Source organism: Ahaetulla prasina, chromosome 4 (genome assembly GCF_028640845.1).
Source record: "Ahaetulla prasina isolate Xishuangbanna chromosome 4, ASM2864084v1, whole genome shotgun sequence".
Taxonomy (NCBI): Eukaryota; Metazoa; Chordata; class Lepidosauria; order Squamata; family Colubridae; genus Ahaetulla; species Ahaetulla prasina.
The window spans coordinates 141,079,786-141,103,675 of record NC_080542.1 but is presented as its reverse complement, the minus strand read 5'-3'; the positions used below and the strand labels follow the sequence as shown (position 1 = coordinate 141,103,675).

Genomic DNA, 23,890 nt, shown 5'->3' with positions numbered 1-23,890 from the left:
AGAACAGTTGTGAGATTGATTTATGCGCATGTTTCAAGTAATTTCAAAAATGTAATGAAAAAACAAATGCAAAAACGAATTAAAAGTTCTTACATTCCCCCCTCAAAAGAGGTCAGAATCTCTTTATGAATTATAGTGAGCAGTTAAGGTACGTTAAAAATCCTTAAAAAAAAACACCTATCCCCATACTATCCCCATATAGGTTGCTCTCTATTTAAGACCACAATAGGAATGGGAACTTCTGTTGCTAAGCAAGGCAGGCATCGAGTTATGCTCAATTTTACAACCTTTTTTGCCATGTTCATTAAGCAAATAACTATGGTCATTAAGTGGCGGTTAAATGAATTTATTTATTATTTATTTATTTTATTTTATTGAATTTTTATACTGCCCTTCTCCCGAAGGACTCAGGGCGGTGTACAGCCAAGTAAAAATCACAGTATAAACATTAAAAGAAATTAAAACAAACATATTATAAGTGGCCACATTTAAAACAGTTAAAAACATTAAAAATAAATAACCCCAATAAAATTTTAGGCCAGTCCCACTTGAATAAATAGGTGCGTTTTCAGCTCACAGCGAAAAGTCCGAAGATCAGGCACTTGACGTAAACCAGGGGGAAGCTCGTTCCAGAGCGTAGGAGCTCCAACAGAGAAGGCCCTGCCCCTGGGGGCCGCCAGCCGACATTGTTTGGCGGACGGCACCCTGAGAAGGCCCTCTCTGTGAGAGCGTACGGGTCGGTGGGAGGCAAAAGGTAACAACAGGCGGTCTCGTAAGTACCCGGGTCCTAAGCCATGGAGCGCTTTAAAGGTGGTAACCAGAATCTTAAAGCGCACCCGAAAGACCACAGGGAGCCAGTGCAAACTGCGCAGGAGTGGTGTTACATGGGAGCAACGGGTTGCTCCCACTACTACCCGTGCAGCTGCGTTCTGGACTAGCTGCAGCCTCCGGGTGCACTTCAAGGGCAGCCCCATGTAGAGAGCATTGCAATAATCCAAGCGGGAAGTGACAAGGGCATGAGTGACCGTGCATAAGGCATCCCGGTCAAGGAAGGGGCGCAACTGGCGCACCAAGCGTACTTGGTGGAAGGCCCTCTTGGAGACGCCAAATGATCGTCAAACGACAGCCGCCCATCCAAGATGTCACCCAAGTTGCGCACCCTATCCGTCGGGGCCAATAACTCGCCCCCCACAGCCAGCTGCGGCTGCAGCTGACTGTACCGGGATGCCGGCATCCACAGCCACTCCATCTTGGAGGGATTGAGCTTGAGTCTGTTTCTCCCCATCCAGACCCTCCATTGGCTTCCTCCATTGACTTTATTTATAGGAAGCCAGCTGGCAAGGCTGCAAATAGTGATCACATGGCCTCAAAGCAGTGCCACTACCAGAAGTCTATACCAAATGCCCAAATTTTGATCACGTAACTACAAGGACATTGTGACTGTTGTAAGTGTGAGGACTGGCCCGCAGTCACTTTTTGTGGTGAAACTACAGGCTGAAGGAGAGGGGGAGTAAAAACAACTTCCAGCTTGCAACTGCCTCATTCCTCAGGGAGGGAAATGTCTAAGGTCAAGTCCTTAGGTCTAGATCTGCTGTTTCCGAGGAAACAGCAAGAATTTCTTGTAATATATCAATATGAAAATGTTACAAGACAGTAGAAACAGAGGTAGCTTTGGACTCCCAAAATGGAAACTTTATTATCAAGCTGCGGGGCTATTAAGAATTAAAAACTGGATAAATTTAAGACAATAAAAGGGTTTTAACGATCAAAGGACATGACTTACAGGCAGGTTGGCATGCCTTCCTATGGGATAAACATAACAAGGCACATTCATATTTCTACCAACATCAAATAAGAGAAGCACTGATATGGACATGGGGAAAGGTCAAAAGGAAACATTATATGAAATTGCCGAAATGGGTTTCGCCAATGGAAGCAACAATTTATCCAAACACATTGGATAAAAAAAGGATGATAAGATATAAAGAATTATTAGACAGCCAGGGGAATCTAAAATCAAATGAAGAATTAAAAGAACAGGGTATAATTATAGACTGATGGCCATGTCTACAGACACAGTCAAGATATAGAAAAGATATGGAAGAATACAAGGGGTACCATAACAATTGGATAGAATATTGGACTTCCGGGTGGCACCGCAGGCATTGGAGACGGTCCTTTTGGACCGTCAGCCCCGTGATCTCGTTAGTCATTCAGACAGCGCTCATCGGCTGTCTGATGGCTTGGAAACCTTTCCCTCGGGAAAAGAGGGAAAGGTGAGCTGCCAGGCAGAGGTAGAGCTCCCCAAGAGCCGCAGAAAAAATTCTAGGGGCAAAAGGGTGAGAGCTCCCTATTTAAGACTGGTGAAAGCTCCGGATCCGGGACCCTCTGCATTAATTTATTAATGCAGAACAAAACGCCGCGACTATCTCTGCTATCAAGATGAATATCAATCTTAATGTACTTTAAGCAGAATGGAGCAAAGGCAGGAGGACAGACTGATGCAAGCACCAGACCTCAACTCGATCTTTGAACGGTACTTGAGAAGAAAGGAAATGGCACCTCTGCTTAATAGGGTGTGAAAACGAAAGTTAAGGAAGTCCTTGTTAGCATCGTTAGTGCCTTTAACTCTGTTTAAACTTGTTGGATTTTATACTTATGTGAAGAAATGTTAAAGAGAAAAGTTGAAGGACTGTAGAATTGATTTACCCAATCCAAATAAGGAGTTTATGAACAGATTTGACTTTGTTGCAAAGTATAAAGTTAAAGTGAAACTTAAGGAAGCATTTGTTAACATTGTTGTGCTCTCGGTCCTCTTTAAATTTGCTAGATTTTACATTTACATGAAGAGATTTTAAAGTGAAAAGTGGAAGGATTATAGAATTGATTTACCTAACCCAAATACAGAGTTTATGAAAAGATTTGAAGATTTATTGAATGTATTGAGACAGTTGTAAGGTACAAAATTAAAGTGAAAAATGGCTTCTAAGCAAACAAAGCTTGATGTTATTAAGGATGTTGGAATTTTGCCAGTTCAAATGCAAAAGCTACAAGAAGATTTGAAGGAATTTTTAAAAGGTCTTTTAGAAGAAGCTCTAGACTTTCAAACCTCTGTTATAGACCAAAAATTTATGGAGCTTGAAGAGGAAATATCTCAAATAAAAGATATTATCGAAATTAGGAATAAGGATATAAAGGAAGATGTGGTGGCAGTATTTCAAAGATTGTTTGAATACATGGTTCAGTTGGATGGAAGAATGAAAGAAATTAATCAAGCTAATGTGAATTTGGAAAATAAAATAGAGGAGGTCCAAACCAAGATGAACAGGGCAGATGAAGAGTTGGTTTTGCTGCAATATAGAGCAATGGAGTTTGCCCTGAGAGTAAGAGGTCTCCAAGAAAATAAGCGCGAGAATCTAAAAGGTATTTTTGCAGATGCTTTTGCACATATATTTGGAGAACAACCAGCAGAATTTATAACTCAAATTGAAAAAATTTATCGTGTTAACTCCTGGGTTGCCAGACAGAGACAGTTACCAAGAGATGTTGTTATCTATTTTACAGGAGGATTCGGAATGAAATTTTACAAGTATCTTATAAAATAAAAATAAAAATATAATAATAATAATAATAATATAATATATAATATAATAATAATATAAAAAATATAAAAATAAAATTCAAATATCAGGATAAGAGATATTAGTGTTCAAAGAAATCCCTCCTAAAATGTTAAGATTTAGAAAGGAGTTTACTTTCTTGGTGGATGAAGTTAGAAATTGTCAGATGCAGTTTAGATGGGATGTTCCAGCTGGACTAACAGTAAATTATAAAGGAAGAAAATATCGTGAACACAGTTTTTAAAGCAAGAGATTTTTATATTAATGTATTAGAGTCTGGAAGTCCACCACTGCTAGAAGCTAAGATGGGAAGCAAAGTAGAGATTAGAAAAAACCGGGAGATGGGATTGCAACTACTAAAGAAGAAACACTGGAAAAAGTAGGGGATTTAAATGAGCAAAGATTGATTCGAATAGATATTAAACGAAAAGAACAAAGAGTAAAAAAGCAGCAATATCAAGTGAAAAGAGTTTCCTTTTATGGGAAAGAGTAAATCATAACTGAAATTTTTGAATATATTTAAAAAGTACTGTGTACGTGTTTAAATCTTGAAGAAGAATTTGTAGTAATGTTATTTGATTATAAGTGGTGGGTCTGTTAGAAAATAAGTTAAAAATTGATTTTGGGAACATAAGATGTCGATAAAAATAGAATAAGGAATGGAACTAGTTAAGTTTTATAAAATGTTTTGTAGATGGTATCTGGAATTTAAATGCAATGATATTTGATTATATATGGTGGATTTGTTAAAAATTAAGTTATTCTGGATAAAAACTGAGGGGTTATATAAGGTGTTGATAAAAATAGAATAAGAAATGGAATTAGTTAAGGATTGTATGATAAAAGGGGATTGGGTTAAATGTTGAATTTATATAAGTTAAAAATTTAAGAGGAAAATTTTGTAAAATGTCTTAGAGATGGTATCTAGATTCTAAACATTGGCATGTATGTATTTTAATTTATAATTTAAATGTTGGAGATCTGGTTGGGCTGATACTATTTATTATTATATATGGTGGATATATAAATTTGGTGGATTATACAAAATACTTTGAAGAAGAAGATAACGTTTAAGGGTGTAAATTGATTTTAAATTAAATATTAGTAGCTAGATTACCGGCAGCGCAATATTGGAAGATGGAATATTTGCTTATCATTGAAGACTGGATGCTAAAAGCAGTGAATTTACTGGAGATGGCAGAAATTTCAGCGTACCAGAAAGACTATTCACAAGAAAGATGTGAAGAAAGGAGAAGATGGATCGACTATTTTTAAAACAAATATTGGATTAAGAACTATCAAAGAATCTATGAATGAATAGAATGTACTGTATATTTTCTTTTTTCTCTTTTTTTTCCCTTTTTCTTTACTATGGAGAAGGGGAGTTGAGGTTCTAGGGGATGGATGGGAATCTATGGATAGTTTGTGTATTCTAGCTTATGAATGTTAGATATTATACCCTGTATATTGCTCTGGGAAGTCTGGGGTGGGGGGATTGGGTGAAGGTGGGAGGGGGGATGTATGGGTAAAAATTTTTGTAAAACTTTTTAATAAAAAAAAAAACAATTGGATAGAATATTGACAGGCAAAGAAGAAAAATTCATAACATAGTGTAAGCCGCCCTGAGTCTTCGGAGAAGGGCGGGATATAAATGCAAATAAAAAAAAAAGCATATAAATATTTATTAGAGGTAGAAATGGAAAAAGAAATAGTAAAAGATCCAATGATAGCATGGGCGCAAAACATGTAATACAAATTTAGAGGAATGGGAAAAAGTATGGAACAAAAACAGTAAATTAACATTATCAACTGCATATAAAGAAAATCAGTACAAAATGTTTTATAGGTGGCATTTAACACTGGCGAGATTGGCCAAAATGTACACAAATATGAAACAGGACTGCTGGAACTGTAAATATAAGGATGGAACATTTTATCACATGTGGTGTCAATGCCCCAAAACAAAGATATTGGGAACAGATAAGGAGATGGTTACAGGAGATAACAGGAGAACAAATTTAATTTAAAGCTGAATTATTTTTATTAGGAATAATTAATCAAAGGATAAAGAAGCAACTCCAATATATCATTGTACACATAGTAACAGCAGCACAATGTTGGAAACTTGAAAATATACCAGCCAATGGAATGATTATACTTAAGATATTAGAATGTGCCGAGATGTATAAGCTCACGTTAGAAATGAAAGGCAAGGAAGAAACATAATTTTATGAGGTGTGGGATAAGTGGTATAATTGGTTAGAACAGAGAAACAAAAATGTATAGAAATAAATATAAATAACTGTAAGAATACTGAGTATGACACAGTACTGTTAAAAAATGTTTGTTATGTAAATTGGGAAAAAATTTTTTTAAAAAAATGTCTTGTAATATAGGTGATTAGCAATAAAGTATTTGCTTGGGCTTGTTCACGGAGTTGATATGGTTACTGGTATCTGACTTTTTTTTCAGTACCATTGTAACTGAATGGTCACTAAATGAATATTTTTTTAAGTTGAGGACTACCCTATTTTTCGGAATATAAGACGCACCTTTTTCCCCCAAAAAAGAGGGTGAAAATCTGGGTGCGTCTTATAATCCGAATGTAGCCCCGTCCAGCTTCTCAAAAGGAGATTTCAGAGGCTGAAAAAAGCCCCAAACAGAGCTTCAGAAAAAAAGCCCCAAACGGAGCTTCAAAAAAAAAAAAAAAAAGCCCCAAACGGAACTTCAGAAAAAAATCCCCAAACGAAGCTTCAGAGGCTTTTTTTCTGAAGCTCTGTTTTGGAGGCTTTCAGAGGCAGAAAAAAAAGGGGGGGAAAAAAGGGAAAAAAAAAAAAGGCACAAAGCTCACAACCAAGGAACCTCTTGCTAAAATTCATCTCTGGGAACAGCTTATTGGGGGTATTCCGGGAGGCCAATCCACCTGCCAATCATCTTTTTTCTTATTTTCCTCCCCAAAAACTAAGGTGCGTCTTATACTCCGGTGCATCTTATACTCTGAAAAATACGGTATATCTATGACAATGTACAAGGCACTGGCTATTCTTGGACTGCTCTCAATTGCCATACGGTTTATTTAGGGTGAATTACTTTAAATTGATAAAAAGCAAACCTTGATTGTGCAAGTGCATTATCTGTGGTGGAGGTGGTGGTGGAGGCTGTGGCAAAGGAACTGACTGAGTGGCTACAGGACTCAGTACAGCAGTGAACAAGTCTTCCACATCCTTTCCTCCCAGTTCTATAAAATACAAGGGGGTGTTAGAGCAGTAGCAAACAGATATAGGTGTGGTGCACATATGCATATAATACGAATGTGTGTGAAATAAACTTTGCAGAAAGATATTAAAAATAGGTCACATACCTGGAATCTTATACAATTTACCAAGAATTGCACCTGCACAAAGTAAAAGCAATGAATATTACCAATCACCATTCACTGCATTTAGATAATTGCAACACATTAATTTCAAGAACTATTAGCATAAAGTCGAACATATGTGGTAATATGTCAAAATAAGCTGGCTTGGAAGACAAGAACACAATATAACCATTTACCATCTGTGACCATCTTGTCCAATTCTGGGCTCAAGATCCCATCTAACTGTTCTTCACTCAGTGGCCGGGTACTCTGGCTGACATTCTGCAGAGGCAGTGAGGTGGAGGGATCATCAGAGATAGGCCCAATGTCTAGTCCAGCTGAAGGAAAGAAAAGTATAATTTTGAATAACATTAATCGGCTTAAATGGTAGGAAAAAATCCCATGTGCCTACAACTAAATGTAATAAACAGCATTCATTTTCATTCAGGCAGTTTAAGAAGTCAACATTTTCATTTTAGAAAATATTTTGAATATAATGAACAGGAAAAGCATTCATACCGGTACCAAAAACAAACCCAATTATATATTGTGGGAAATTTTTTTATTAGTGAAATACTTAAGATTGCAATTACAAACTGCCCCCCACCGCATTTCATAGCCAATCCGTCTAATGTATAACATCTGAAACGTATCAGCTGTTTTGTAAATGTTCAGTTAACCCAATAAAAGCATCATCGCCATATGAGTTTGAATCACAAAGCGCATATCAAAATCTTGACAACAATAAAACTACTATTTGACACATATCAGAAATAGATAAGGGTATTTTACATTTAAGGGAATGTTTTTTCAAATAAATCAGTCAACAAATGGAAACTGTGTTATGGACACTGTGAAACTATGTCTGAAGTACCGAAAAGATTAAAAAAGCTCAGTATCTTTAAATATGATTTAGACACAAATAGTGCATACAGTTTGATGAAGGGTGTTAGACTGCAACTATGGACTATTGTTTATAATAAAACAACAGTTTATGTTTTTGAACAGGTATGTGTAGCATTAGTTCAAATTATTTACTAAGCTGAGGAATGAATATTTCAACTACCACTAGGAAGATTATAAAACATTTACCTCTTTTTCAGTTTACAAGTGTTTCAAAGAGGCAGTGGGAACTGCCATGATTACTGGCTTAGAAACTACATTTTGGTGAAAGAAAACTTTTTACCCTGATCCCAAGTTTGGCTTACTACATTAATTTACTGTTCAGAGAAAACCTTTGTTCAGCTTGGCCCCTTGTCTAATAAAATTGCTAATTATTTCAAATACCAAACCACATGCTGGCTAAGACTGCTCCTGATTCTAGCTTATTGTGTATCTCATTCTGATTTTTCTCCTGTCGCCAACTTGTCCTTCCAGACTGCTGCTTTGTATTAGAATCTTTCTGGCATCATTTATCCTGTAACTGACCTAATCCTGGTCTCTTCAAACCTATGTGGCAACTATGTGTTTACTTTCTCCCATTTAATTGACAACCAAAGCAGGCTTCTTTCCGTCAGCATTGGCACCAAGTGGAACACTCTATTTTGTTAAACTGCCGAGTCAATGCTGGCAAATTGAAATTCTGTATGGTTCACTGTTTGAAATCATTTGGCTGGATTTTATTCAGTTGTTCTGGCAGATATTTTATTTTATTTATTGTATATATTAAATTTATGTGCTGCCCATTTCACTGACTTATATGACTAACTATTTAACCAATTGCTTCAAACCATTTTGATTGTTTTATTAAATATATAAACTGACAATATATTTTGGCTTGTGCTTGATAGAACTGTTTTGTAGCACTTTCTTGACAGACAAGTATTACAAGTAGTGATGGTGGAAAATTATTCCTCCGTGAAGAAAATTTTTATTAGTCAAGTTAATAGAATTTTAGGGTGTGTATATAAGTGTGTGTGTGTGTGTGTGTGTGTGTGTGTGTGTGTGTAGAAAGAGAGAAAACATGTAAGCCGGTGTTGAAAAAGAAGTATGTGGGAAACAGAGCCTATTGTTTTTTCAGAATTGTAAGAAGACATGCTAGCCTGTGAAGAAACAACATTATATACATCATTTCTAATCTCATGAGCTTGGCTGAAGTTTGAGAATTGTATGTAGCAAGACCTCTGCTATGCTAAAAAACGATCTTAACCGGAATTTACTGATATGATAGTTACTTTCTAGAGATAATCCTTAGGAACTAGGACCATAAAAGGTGATTTGTAAATAAGGGCAGGGGGAGACAGAATTAGAGTAGTGGGAGATGTAATCAGGGGCGGAGATAATGTGCTCACTTTAGACACTTCGGATAGGTTGTGATGGCTTGAGTACTAAGCCAAGGAGGAAAAGGTGGGAGGTAAATTTGTAACGGCAATAGAGAGAATATAAGGCAAAGATGTTGGTGATTTAGGGCAGTGATAGCGGCACCGAGTGTCCAAACCAGAACGTGTGTGCATGCATGTGTGTGCGTGCCGTAGCACCGGAAAACCAAAGTCTAGTGGCCAGCACGCGCATGCCTGTTTTGGGGGTGTTTTTTCAGACCGTTTTCCAGCCGTTTTTTGGAAACAGCCTCAAAGGCCGTTTTTCAAAAAACAGCCAAAAAATGGCCTGGAAAACAGCCTGGGTTTTTTTTTCAGGCCATTTTCCAGTGCTCTGGCACCTATGAAGATCAGCTGGCTGGCACTCATGTGCACACCTGAAACCAGAAGAGCAGCTGGCGACGGCGCACGTGCTCACAGACAGGGCTGTGTGTGCCATCTCTGGCACACATGCCATAGGTTCGCCATCACGGATTTCGGATGTGTTCACTGTACCTGACATTGTGTTGGGACCCCCTCTTTGCAAAGTAGTAAATAAAATTAGCATTGTTTTCTCTTGGACATTTTGGCTGGTGACTTTTATTTCAAAACTAGACAACGAATCCCACAACTGCAACACTAATTAGGTAAATAGAGGTAGTCCTCAATTTACAATCAGTTGCTTAGCAACCATTGAGAGTTATGACAGACCCCGTCCAAAAGATATTTATGACCCAAAACATTGATGAGGATCCTCAATCATCCAGGTAGAGTTGTGTGAAGGTTGTCTAAAGGTTCAGGGGTTTATGCTCCAAAGTACGCTGAAACATCTCCCAAACAAAAAATCAATCCAGTTGCAATGATTCACCCTTCAGACAACGTCAGACAAACTTCGACAACTCAATCTTCATTGACATTTTGTAACGCACTTTGGGGAAAAAAAACAACCCCTGAGTTGATGTGGCAGGAGTTGGTACATTCCAATGACTAACTGCCTTACTCTGACTGAGGAAGCTGTCTGGACAGGCAGTGAATTGTCTCTCAAACTAACAACAACAAAATTAGTCCAGTTGCACCGATTCAACCTGCAGATAACTTCAGACAACCTTGAGATATTTGCAACCCAATTCTAAAGTTTTTGCAAAAACGGGGACGTTTTTATCCTCCCCAGCCCCCAGGAGCACTCTGCAGGACTTCCAAACCCTCTGTGCATCCCGTTTTTGTGAAAAACGGACTCATTTTTTGCAAAAATGGGATTAGCGGGTCAGGGCTTCAGGAGGCCAAAAATGGCTGTATTCGGTCTATAAGATGCATCAACATTTCCACCCTCTTTGGTGGTGGTGGGTGGGAGTGCGTCTTATACTCTGAAAAATGTGGTATTTATTTCCACTTAACTCTGGGTTCCCGGACGGAAAAGTGGGTGAGAAAGAAACTCAAGATAACCCTGAAATGATTGTCCTTATATAATTGGGAGCAGAGGGAAACAGGTTTTCAAAATTCCAATATAACCTGTAATAATTAAGTGTTTTTGTCGTTTGTGCAGCACATTTCCTGACCTGGCCTATCTCAAAGGATTGGCTTTTTATGTCTAAAAGCAAAACACTTACCAGAAATGAAAATATTGTGGAATTTTAGAGCTATTATAATACATTTACAATTTTTCCAAAATAACTTTTTTCAAAAATATGAATCTTAGGTGTTATGTCTGGCATTCTTACTTATATTTGAAATAACATTCCAAAGCTGAATTAAAAAACAGAAGGTTCCCCTTATGCCTTTATATTCATTGATGTAAATAAAAAGTCCACTACTCTGAACAGAGGCATGAAATGCTTTAAGTATGTTCAAGAGAAATGTATTACTTAATATTGTGAAATGCACACATAGACAATTCTGTAGTTATTCATAATATTCTTTAAATTAAAAAATCAAGTTCTTCTAAGTGCACTATAAATACAGGCATGTTACACTGCGCAAGAGACTCTGCACAAAAGTAGTGAAAAATGAAAGAAAGTGAGGCAACAGAAGAGTTATTACATTATGCAGGCACCAAAAAAAAAAAAAAATCAGCTGAAATCATTAGGAAACAGAATTACTTCTATATACCGATCATCCACTGAATATTTCCTTACCAAAAGGGGAAGAGGAATTCTCAACCTGGAAAGTGCATAAATCAAGACCTACAGGATCCAAACCAGATAAAATGGATGATTATAACAAAAAAAAAAAAAGTGAAGCAAGCAAGCAAGAACAAATCAAAAGTATATATAGCTGCATGCTGGAATAGTTCATGGATATGAAAAACACTGAAAGTTATCCCCGGAGTAATAAAGGACAATTTAAAAAAAACGAAGGACAGATGTATTAAGCAAAGCAAGAGATAACAGCTTTGACTAGTAGAAGCATATTTAAAAATTATGCCTATTTACAAATACATGTACAGGTAGTCCTGAACTTACAACCCTTTGTTTAATGACTGTTTGAAGTTACAATGTCACTGAAAAAAGGGACTTATGACTGACCCTCACACTTACAACTGTTACAGCAGCTCCGTTATCACATGATCAAAATCTGGAGGCTTGGCAATCAGCATGTATTTAGATCAGCTGTAGCATCCTGAGATCATGTGATCCCCATCTGCAACTTCTCAGCCAGCTTCTAACAAGGAAGTCATTGGGGGAAGCTGAATTTGCTCAATGACCATGTGATTTACTTAGCAACTGTGGCATAAAAGGTAGTAAAATGGGGCACAACTCACTTAACAATTGCCTTACATAGCAATGGAAATTCTGGTCCCAATTGTGGTCCCAAGACCCAGGAATACTCACATGCGTTGAGGGGCTCACAAGGCAGGAATATGAAAGTTCAAAGGCGAAATGATTTGCCTTTTGCCATCTCAGATACCGTAATATGAATCAAAAAGAGCCCTGAGTGAACGTTTCAAGTGTAAGTAACCAGCAATCAAGAGCATCATAAAGAACATTTTTTCCAATCGTACCTGAATGATCCCCAGGCTTCACTAAATCATCTGAGAGAATTCCAAGGATGTCATCCTCAGTGTTCAGCACAAGGGCAGCTAATGGATCATCCAGAGTGCCTTTAGAAAACAGACAGCTCAGACTCAAACATAATAAAGATGCCACCAGGAATGGCAACATTCAAAACTTAGTAAACAAACATTTCAGCTACCCAGGGTAGATCATCTCTACCTCTGAACGAAGGAACTCCAAAGAGTAACTACGGCATTAAACAGTTAACTTTTTTTAAAAGGCTCTTCTAACAAGGCCTCTTCTGATCTGTGCCCATGCACACCGCATGCGAAAATATCTTCAGATTTATGTACCTTGTGCACCAGATTTTGGGGGAGTGGAAGTGCAAGTTGAACTCAGAAGTGGATCTGAAGAGGGGTCTAAGAAATTGGTGTTCAGACTTGCTTTGCAGGAAATGCTGAGGCTTCTATCACATAAATTATCCAAACGTGGCTTGCTTTGCCTACTAGTATCTAAAAGTTCTTTTCCAAAGAAAGCTTCCTAGAATTAAAACAAACAACAAACAAACAAAAACAAGCATTTAATTAAAATGTCTTTATAAGCCACAGGATTCCTATATTTGAATCTGAATCTAAACTGGAACCAATTCAAATACTTATTGGTTAATATTATAGTTAATTAGCTAGATACCCGTGCTTCACTACAAAACTATATGATCGGGCTTGATAATTAATGAGTAATTACAATCAGCCTCTCCTCTCCCCTTCTCTCCCTCAGCCTTGCCCCACAGAACCCTATCCTATCCTATCCTATCCTATCCTATCCTATACTATACTATACTATCCTATCCTCTTCCTCAGACTTCCCCACAGAAGCCTCCCCTATCCTATCCCCTTCTCTCCCTCAGCCTTGCCCCACAGAAGCCTCCCCTATCCTATCCCCTGCTTCCTACTGTGAAAGTAAAACTGAAAGTGAAACTCCTCTCCTCTGCTTGTGTTGCATTTGGAACAGATTTTTTTTCAGATGGGAAGGGGGAATAGAACTCCTTAGCATCAGGGTGTGTTAATAATAATATAGGAAATACTAATGCTCTGATGATCATTTCAAAAAATCCTTTCTTAGTGAGCACGTTGAAGCCAAGAGGAACATACGTAGCAAATTTCAAGTTTGTAGGCTTTATGGTTCTGGAGATTTCGTGATTACCAAGTAAGTGGTTTTTGCTTTTATATATATAGATAAATAAATGAACTGCTCTTGTTATAAAACACACTCATATTTAACTCAATCATGATTCTTTGTGTAAAATTGCTGATGTTGTTCACTTTTGATTTAAAAGCATTTTAAATATTCAATTTTATGTGCTTTGTTCCTCTATCCTATTCTGCTCTGTTTAGGGGAGGGGGGGAGCAACACCAACTCTCCAGAAAGATATTTATCAGACAGGTTCCTCTATGAAGTTTTTTCTATTCATTTATCATAAAATCCAAGCAATTAATTTAGTTTCTTTAAATATTATATAAATAAAATTTAACAAACTTTATTGCCTTTTGGCTAAGTCAGTAACATGTAGAATGAACAAAAGTGTGTTCATTCTAAAAGCAGAACATTCTTTCAGTTAATTAGACTATAATTAACTATTTGTATTATATTACTATGTCTATATTAATGCATTCAAAACATTATGATGTATTATTATTATCTTAAAATACTTTACTTTTCAGAAATACAGTAAAATATTATTCATAGAACTAGGAAATTAACACTAATGTTAATGGATTACAAATTATAAAGCAATTGCTTAAATTACAAATAGATTATTTACTACATGCAAATAATGATCTTAGGGAAAATATTTTGCATAGCTATGAGAGTACCTGCAAATATGCTGGGAAAATTTCCTCAAGCTTATTTTTCTTTTTCCTATAACGTTTTTTCATTTTTTCCATATTTTCAGAAACAGACATAGTTTCATCAACAAGTGTATCAGGCAGTTGTTCACTCCAACCTAGAAATATCAAACACGTACACTGTTACATCCCTATTTCACTCTAGACTACCATTTAAGTATAGAAAGAGGGTATTGATTAGTGCTTTCCCCAATTTAAAAACAGCAAATGTTGAAATTGAAAATCTAATAAAAGGGATGTAAAGATAACATGTGGCATTGGTATGCAAGACTCTTAAAAACTTGGTACCACATTCTAAAGGAACGATCTTTAATGTCACCTGCAATCTCCATGGAAGGACCTATTCTCTATGCCTGTGGTGGCAAACCTATGGCACGTGTGCCACAGGTGGCACGCAGAGCCATATCGGTGGACATGCGAGCTCAAAAGCGGGCCTTCAAGTCCCACCGGAAGTCAGCAAACAGGCAGTTTCCAGCTTCCAGAGAGGGGTGGGGAAGGCTGTTTTTGCCCTTCCCAGGCTCCTAGAAAGGCTCTGGAGCCTGGGGACAAAGAAAAGCAGGCCTACTGCGCCCACTGTGCCATTGCGTGCCAAAAGCGGGGGGGACATAGGGGGTGCGAGGCGCAAAGAATTATGTGTGTGGGCATGCACCTGTGCGACTCCCCCCGCTTTTGGCATGCGATGGCAAAAAGGTTAGCCATCATTGCTCTATGCCATGGCTTTCAGACTGTCAGTTCAAAAGGTGCAGAGCTTTTTAGAAAGATACCTAATATACAATACTAAGGTATTTTAGGTATTATAGATATTTTAGGTGTACAATACCTATTATATAGGCATTATATTGTTTTATGATGGTCTTCCTTTGCCATTAGCTCTCTTTAGAATTCAGCCATTGGTGTAATGGCTAAGGGATCAAGCTAGACCTGGGAGACTGCAAATTCTAGTCTTGCCTTAGTTACAAAGCCAGCTGGGTAGCCTTGGGCCAGTCACTTTCCCTCAGTCCTAGGAAGGAGGCAATGGCAAACCATTTCTGAAAAATCTTGCCAAGAAAACTGTAGGAACCTATCCAAGCAGTCACCAAGATTCAAAATTACTCAAATATTTCTCTAATATTTGTTTCTAGTGGATTACTCTTATTCTGCTTTTTCCCTGTTCATAATCTATTTTTACATTAATGCAAACAATTTGCGATTCAATTCACATTTCAATAAGCTTTACTAAATTATGCATCCCTTGATAATACATCAGCTTTGCATAAATGAACTGCCACAAGGATGCTTTTTACTAGAAAGGTTGTTTCTAGTAAGAATGGTTAACGAAGTTGTAGAACTACACATTTATGTTCAGAATAAATCTGACAGAATTTAATTCAAAATGAAAAATCGTCTTGAATTATAATACATGAACGTATACAAGGGTGCAATCATGTCATATCTTCAGGAATGACAATGAATTAAGCTTTTGGGGAGAAAAAACGAGGTTAAAAAAAGTAACTGATTAATTATCCTATGTTACAGGACATGGCAGTGACACAGAACTATGAGAATAAATTGCTAGATGCCTACTTTCATCTCTGCTGAGTATTTGCTCAGATACTGAACCAGAAGAATCTTTTCTAGAGAGAGATCTTTTCATTTTTCCTTGTCCTGTACGACTCCGCTGCCGTACCATGAATCCACCAATGCCTATAAAAATTATGTTCACAGTATTTATTAAGCAAATTTAGATAAGCCACTCAACTCACACAGGTGGCTGTGTTTTTTTAGATTATTAAGTTATAATTAAGTTATTTAAATAAAGAGAAACATCTTGGAATGTAGACATTTTGTAGTCATTTCTATATAATACACAATGTCATTCAAATATAATAATAAGCTACTAAAGGCAATTCTAGATATCAAATATATTTAATTTTTGCAGTTACTTTATTTCCACACACAAACATACACCTCCTTTCCTTTTACCAGCACCACAACACCCAGCTATCTCTCAGCACAGCTTTCATAGTGCATCTTGCTGTGCTGGCTGGGGAGAAGCTTAAAGAGGCAGGACAACAGCAGCACAGGTACTGGCCCTTTTCTAGATAGCCTGCCCTTCTACAAAGACATACTAAGAATTATTTCCTAGGTCAAGATAATAGGGAACCAACAAAAATTGAGTATCTATAATTTCTGCTTGATGATATAGCTCCCGATGATATAGCTTGATGATATAGCTCCCGCATAAGAAATCCAACAGTTGCCCATATCAATTCAGTGATGACCTGTTTATCAATAGAAATATCAGTTGAGAAACCCTCACTTCTCTCTTGAACATTATAATTTGTGATGGTCAAACTGTGCTAAGTTTATATCTCTTTTACATGGAAACTACGAGGATTTATGTATTTAATAATAATAATAATAATAATAATAATAATAATAATAGTAATTTTTTTAAAAAAGTTCCCTGTTGTTTGTTAACTTTGGCATATACACCTTGATAATCAGACAATACAGGTAGTTCTTGACTGATGACCACAACTGAGCCCAAAATTACCATACTAAGCCAGGCAACAGTCAAGTGAGTTGTGCCTCATTTTATGACTTTTTTTTTGCAACAATTGTTAAACGAATCTGACTTTCTCCATTGACTCGTCTTGTCAGAAGCCAACTGGGTAGGTTACAAATGGTGATCACATCACCCTGGGACCCTGGATAGGCAACAAATGATGGTCACATGACCATGGCGCCTATTGCCAAGGGCCTGAAGTTTGATCCTGTGACCATGGGGATGTTGCAACAATCGTTAAGTGTGAAAGCTGGTCATAAATCCTTTTTTCAGTGCTGCTGTAACTTTAAACGGTCGCTAAACAAATGGTTTCAGGTCAAGGACTACCTGTATTTGAAAATGAAAACCACTGTATAAAACTGCAGAATACAACAGATCGGGTAATTCTCAACAACACTTAACTAACCTCATTTCTAAATAAAATATTATGTATGCATATGTAATCAATAAATATAAGCATAATATATGAAAATATCTGGAGTATGTACTTTACCAGGTCTATATGGCTTTCTCTTTCTTTTTTTGATCCCTTCAGTTGCTTCCATTCCCTTAGGATCATCATCTATAGGTTCTCGTTCAGGACTTGTATCTGATTTTCCTTCACAATCCATAAGGTCTCCTTCTGAATTAAAATAAGTTAAAAAGTGGGGAAGAAAAAGATTGGAGTTATTTATACACTTTTACTTAACTGCTCACATAAAAGACTCTTCTGTTGCCTAAGAATGTTTTGAAAATAATCATAACAAAATTCCATTAAAGTTGAATATTAACCATATCGCAGGAACAAGTAAAAAAGTTTTATTCTATATTCCATTTCTATTTGTGATGCATCATGGTGTAGCAGTTAAGATACTGGACTGGGACCTGGGAAACTCAGGATTAAGTCCGCTTTTAGTTATAGAAGCTCACTAATTTATTTAAGGCCAGTAACTTTCTCTCAGTAAAACCTACCTCACAGGATTGTCACTAGGGAGAAATAGGAGAGGGAGCAGTGTCACCTTGAGCTCCTATACAAAGGTTGGCATATATAAATATTACCACCCCATTACATCCCAGAAAGCCTTCAGAGATCATAACGGATTAAATTAAAGCAAACTTAATTTAAGGCCAAACTCATGTTCAAATTAATTAGGGCTTAAAATCCCAAAACAGTGCTGTTAATTGGCCCAGAATAATAAAACACAGCTTTTTATGTATTGGCTTGGCTTTTTCTCAAATACATATACCAGATTTTAATTTTGCTGCTTCATCTAAACCCAGTGAAATTTTCATCCAGTATTTAAAGACAGCTCCATATAAAATGTGCTCCAATAAAGTATGGAAACTTATTTGTTAACTTTGACTTTTTTTTTATTTGCATTTATATCCCGCCCTTCTCTGAAGACTCAGGGCAGCTTATGTTAGCAATAGTCTTCATCCATTTGTATGTTATATACAAAGTCAACTTCCTGAAGAAGCTTCGGAATGAATTTAGCTGAGGCAACTGATAAACAGAGGCTGTTGAGACACAACTGGGCATTGTAATATAATGGTATTATAAGTATCAATAGGTATTTAAAGTATTTAGGCATTAGATCAATGAATGACAAACTATAGTGATGACTCAAGTTGATCTTCGCCTGTCACACTGAGGAGGCACAACCAAACTGGTCCTAAGCAAGGCAGGTTTATTTATTTATTTAGAAAATTTACTCACTCCAGCGACTTTAGGGGTCTTACAAACATTAAAAACACAATCTAAAACATTTTTTTTAAAAAATAACCCCTACTTACCCACTCCTGGCAAGAGCCCACTACTAAATAAGCCATTTGATGAGCTAAACCACTCTGGGTTCTCCAGGCCCACAGGCAAAACCACAACTTCAGGGCTTTCTGAAAGCCTGTCAGAGTGGAGGCCAGTCTAATTTCTGCAGGGATGATGTTCCAAAGGGAGGGAGCCACCACAGAGAAGACCCTTCTTCTGGGTTCGCCAAATGTACCTCCTCACAGAACAGGACCCGCAACTTTCCTTGTCTCCCTGCTCTAGTGGGTCAGGTGGATGTGACTGGCAAGAGACAGTCAATCAGATGCCAACTGATATGACAAGCTTTCTTCCCAAGGATACTCATGCCATTGCCCATAGTGTGTTCCATTCTTACGATGCTTCACACGACTTCTGAAACTTTACCATCATTGTCCAAATCATGTGCCCCATTCTTGTAATTCTTCAGAAAGCCTTCCAAAAGCTTCTGGAGACATCTAAAGTATAGCGAAAACGGGCATGCACACTATGCATGACCAGCAGTTGGCATAGAGCCAGGCCAAGGGCAACTTGTCAGCAGTGGGAAGAAGATAACAAAGGCCGGAGAGGCGTGGCAGGGTCTGCAGAATGCAGAGTGGCTGCAGCTTTGCACGGTGGCTGGCCAAGGTATAAGCTTGAAGTGCCACTCCCCACTCTGGCTGATGGCAGCAGAACTGAAGTAGTGGGGAAGATGGCAACTGACTGAGACCTCTTGGACTTCTAATTCAGTCTCAGTGGTCCTGCCATGGAATGCCACTGTGCAGGACGCCAAAAGGGCAGAGATGGAGATAGGTGAGAGGGAGTTGAAGTTCCTCTGCTGTTGTGTAGATGGGGCACAAAGCACCCGAAGTCTGATCATATGACTATGAAGGTATTGCATTGCCTGTAACTTCAGAGACTGTGTGTCAACTACAAGTGATTCAGCACCACTATAACTCTGAATGGTCGCCGAATTAATGGTTATTAAGGAAGGACTACATATATTTAACATTCAATGTCTACTACAGCAGCTGTGCAGCAGCTGCCAAAAATGCCAACACAGTTCTGGGCTGCATAAACAGAGGGATAGAATCAAGATCACGTGAAGTGTTAATATCACTTTATAATGCCTTGGTAAGGCCACACTTGGAATATTGCATTCAGTTTTGGTCGCCACGATGTAAAAAAGATGTTGAGACTCTAGAAAGAGTGCAGAGAAGAGCAACCAAGATGATTAGGGGACTGGAGGCTGAAACATATGAAGAACAGTTGCAGGAACTGGGTATGTCTAGTTTAATAAAAAGAAGGACTAGGGGAGACATGATAGCAGTGTTCCAATATCTTAGGGGTTGCCACAAAGAAGAGGGAGTCAAACTATTCTCCAAAGCACCTGAGGGTAGAACAAGAAGAAATGGGTGGAAACTAATCAAGGAGAGAAGCAACCTAGAACTAAGGAGAAATTTCCTGACAGTTAGAACAATCAATAAGTGGAACAACTTGCCTGCAGAAGTTGTGAATGCTCCAACACTGGAAATTTTAAGAAAATGTTGGATAGCCATTTGTCTGAAATGGTGTAGGGTTTCCTGCCTGGGCAGGGGGTTGGACTAGAAGACCTCCAAGGTCCCTTCCAACTCTGTTATTATGTTTTGTTACCATAATATTTATTAATGTATTACACGGGGAGTTATTCTTCATTAACTACCGTAAGACTTTAAAGACTTCAGTGGCTCTCAAGTCTCTTTCTATTATATGATGTCACCACTTAAAAATTCTGATCTAAGAGTTTCTGCAGTAAAAAGAGTGGAAATCCAAAAAGCGTAAGAAGAGTGGAAATAAAATTCTATATCTAGATTGAAGGAAACACTAACATGACGAGAACACTACCTAACAGTGACAAGATATTGTTCTCACTATCTTCCTATTCAGCTATGGTCCCCATACTAATATTGCAATATTGTTTTTCTATATTGTTTTATCATCTGATCATGGTCCAAAGTAAAATTCTGGTGGTTAGATAATGCTTGGGATTGAATTTGAGATCAAAGAATAAAGCATGTTGTGGCAAATATGTTTCTTTAAAACCTCATATAATATTTTGCTTCCTCTATCACTGTGCCTTAACAATTTCATTCTATAGCATTTGCCAGTGGTGGGTTTCAATTTTTTTTACTACCGGTTCTGTGGGCGTGGCTTGGTGGGCGTGGCAGGCAAAGGATACTGTAAAATCTCCATTTCTTCCCAATCAGCTGGGACTCGGGAGCCAGAGAATAGATGGGGGCGGGGCCTGTCAGAATTTTTACTACCAATTCTCCGAACTACTCAAAATTTCCACTACCGGTTCTCTGGAACTGGTCAGAAGCTGCTGAAACCCGCCTCTGGCATTTGGTACAAAATGCATTGGTTTGTTTGTTTTTTAAAGTAAATTAATCTGCGATGAGAAAGTTAGAAAGAAAGTTGTTATAAACCAATAATCAGCATACTTATTTTAGGATATGACATTCAATCAGCCATTTTTCTGATTCAGATGTATGGTATCATTAATAATTTGCATACACTTAACCACACTGTTATACACTTGTGGAAAAAAGTTATCTTTTCATTAAATGATATATGATAGTATATCAAAAACATTCTATGCTGTGTAATATTGGTCAACTCATATATTTCAACAAAGAATAGCAAACACCAATGTATAAAATTGATCCACTGATATTATGAGTTTTAAATACTTTGTGTTTTTCAATGCATTCAATGTCATAAGTAGCTATTATGAGAAACTGGGGCTTCCGACTTCCTACTCCCTTTCCCATTAACTCTGCTTCTGGGAAACCAGCAAAAAATATCAAAAATTGCAATCATGTGACTATGGCTCGTTGTGATGTCATAATTGCAAGCCGAGCGCTCAGATCACAATTATCAAGTAAGGACACTGTGACAGCCAGAATTCCAAGGACCCATCTAAGTATCCCAAATTTAGGGCTGCAATTTGGAATGGTTGTTGAATGAGTGGTCATTATCCAAGGTTTACCTATATTCAGGCAAATAAAAATTATACAGTGACACTCACTGCCTCTCAGATCTGCTGCCAATGTAAACACCTTTTTGATCAAGTTTATAGTCTAAGTAAATGGTCTTTCCCTTCCTTTCTTCTCTTGGGCATTTGCTCATTTGTCACTCTGATTTTTGGAGGCAGCAACAAATCTATTCAATAAAATGGGAGCCCTAATAATCACCTCTACTGTCATCCATCTCACCATCTCTTGAATGTTCTGATTGGACATCAGGTGGGGTTTGAAGTACAGCGACACTATTCTGGTTTATAATCTTCAACTTCAGCTTTGGCTTTGCCCTTTTTCTTCTTGGTACAATAGCACTGAGGCTCTGTAACTGAGACATCCCTGTTTCGGTCAAACAGACACCATCCTGAGTGTACGTCTTCGGTGGGTCTATAAAATTGGCATAAACCACAACAGGAATTTACACTTTTAATAATTATATTTATAAGCACAACTCCTGGATTTTTAAAATATTGTAGTTAATATACCATGGAAGACTATCTGTTCTAATATTAGATAAAGAGAGAACACAGCACAATTATTTCAAAGGAAAACCAACATTATAATTATATTATAATTATAATTTAATTATAATATTTTAAAAAGAGTCTACTACTCCATACATTATTCAACTCAACATATGTAAGTGAAGAGATACAGAGAGAATAATAAGTTCCACTATAAATAGATTGGGGAAAGATAAAGTCTGAATAAATCACCCAATTTTTGTCAAATTATGCATCTGCCTTTCAAAGATCATATTTAAAAGGCCAAGCAAAGAGTAAAATCTTTTGCTCACTTAAGCAATTTAACTTCCATTAAGAAGGACTTGAACATTTATTCATGAAAGGAATCAGCTGGGTTTAAGAATGAACAAGGGAATAGCTAACAAAAACCAGCTATTAAAATCAATTTTATATTGATTATATAATTCTAAGGCATAATTCTGGCTTCAACAGTGAATTATTAGTAGAAATGAAGTTAGATGGAGAGAATGAAGAATTTTAATGGTTACCAAGTTCCTTTGCTTTTAATGGGATTTGGGTTGCAATGGATGATTCACAAAATTCAAAGGAAGGCACTAGAAAAAGGAAAAACAATGAAAATTATCATTTAGTTAAGTAAATTATGCAGTCCTCAATAGCAGTATTTTGATACTGAAATCTTCATTAATCTGTAGTTTTTACGTCTGTTACTCCAATTTATTTTTTACTTTATTTTTTATTTCTTTTCTAATAACATATCTTTAAGATAACTGACAACCTAAAGGAACAACAGATTTTTAATGTCATTTTCTATTACTGATCATAAAGCACTAAGAAAATATCTGGACAAAAGAAAACAGTCTCTTTTGTTAACGCAACATCTGTCAGAGAAAAGCTTTACAACAAATCTTACTGTGCTGTTATTAGATAAACAGGAGGTGAATTTACCATTTGCTGATGGCATATACGGTCTACACATGGTGCAATCAAAACCATTATCTGCTGTGTTTTCCACTTCTTCCTCTGTGTTTAAATTTTGACAGACAGTGTGCATCCATCTGAAAGTTAAATCATAGATGGCAAAGGAGTTGACTGAAATGCATGCAATTTTATCATACAATACAAATATTGTCCCCGCAGAGAAATAGTTCCTGAAAAACCCAGATGATGTTTAATAAAATTAGTTATTAAAATTTCCTTTTGGACCAGTTGGTTGAGCTGGGGATTACTATTTAATTCCAGCATTCTCAAATATGTTTCAAAATGTATTTGAACCAAGCTGTTTTGATAAAACAAACTTCTTTCGTTCAGGATCCAATGTGGATTATTTATATCAGGAAGCTTTTTGAAACTTAATCTGAAGGAGCCAGTACAGCTCAATTTTTGAGATTTAGTAGATACACTGACATCCAGGATGGCTTTGATAACAAGGTCCCTGGGATTGGAATGAGGTCATTTAGTTCCATTTCTTGTCTACGTTGATAAGTTAGGAAGTTTATGAAGAAATGCTGGAAAATATGAATCCAAGACGGTCTTACTAACTTTACCAATTACTTTCTGAGTTATGGAAATATTTTAAATTAGTGTGGTTTTTATGTTCTAGAGATTGCTGTTTATTCCATACTATACTGCACCATTGGAAGACCTGAAGGATCAAGTTAATGACCCATCATTAACAAATCTATTTGTGTGGCTGTGAAGAATAAATTGATAATTAAAGGTTACTTAAAGAATATTGTTCAAAATTTCTTCAGGTTACCCAAGAATTTGAAGAATATCCTCCTGTCAATGCTATATAAACCCAATAATATGATTGAGAAAGAAACCACTTTGATAAAAACTGAACTATTTTATAGATTAGGTAACAGAAACT

General features: G+C 37.1%; 1 protein-coding gene across 23 annotated transcripts in view; it reads right to left on the bottom strand.

The window, feature by feature from the left end:
• Positions 1-23,890, bottom strand: part of KMT2C (lysine methyltransferase 2C) — a 190,447-nt gene that overhangs the window by 40,568 nt on the left and 125,989 nt on the right. For 18 of the 23 annotated variants that reach the window (XR_009155148.1, XM_058183716.1, XM_058183715.1 and 15 more), the window contains 12 exons: positions 22,966-23,075; positions 22,548-22,613; positions 21,710-21,922; positions 17,211-17,339; positions 15,733-15,852; positions 14,137-14,267; positions 12,616-12,802; positions 12,271-12,369; positions 11,405-11,452; positions 7,176-7,316; positions 6,982-7,014; positions 6,733-6,858 (listed from right to left, as the gene is read on the bottom strand). Coding sequence is in view for 22 of the 23 variants with exons in the window: in XM_058183716.1 (XP_058039699.1) it covers positions 6,733-6,858; positions 6,982-7,014; positions 7,176-7,316; positions 11,405-11,452; positions 12,271-12,369; positions 12,616-12,802; positions 14,137-14,267; positions 15,733-15,852; positions 17,211-17,339; positions 21,710-21,922; positions 22,548-22,613; positions 22,966-23,075 (1,403 nt within the window). In the remaining variant the exon portion in view is untranslated. The remainder of the gene's footprint in view (positions 1-6,732; positions 6,859-6,981; positions 7,015-7,175; positions 7,317-11,404; positions 11,453-12,270; positions 12,370-12,615; positions 12,803-14,136; positions 14,268-15,732; positions 15,853-17,210; positions 17,340-21,709; positions 21,923-22,547; positions 22,614-22,965; positions 23,076-23,890) is intronic. The other 5 variants (XM_058183712.1, XM_058183718.1, XM_058183719.1 and 2 more) reach the window with 5 other exon arrangements.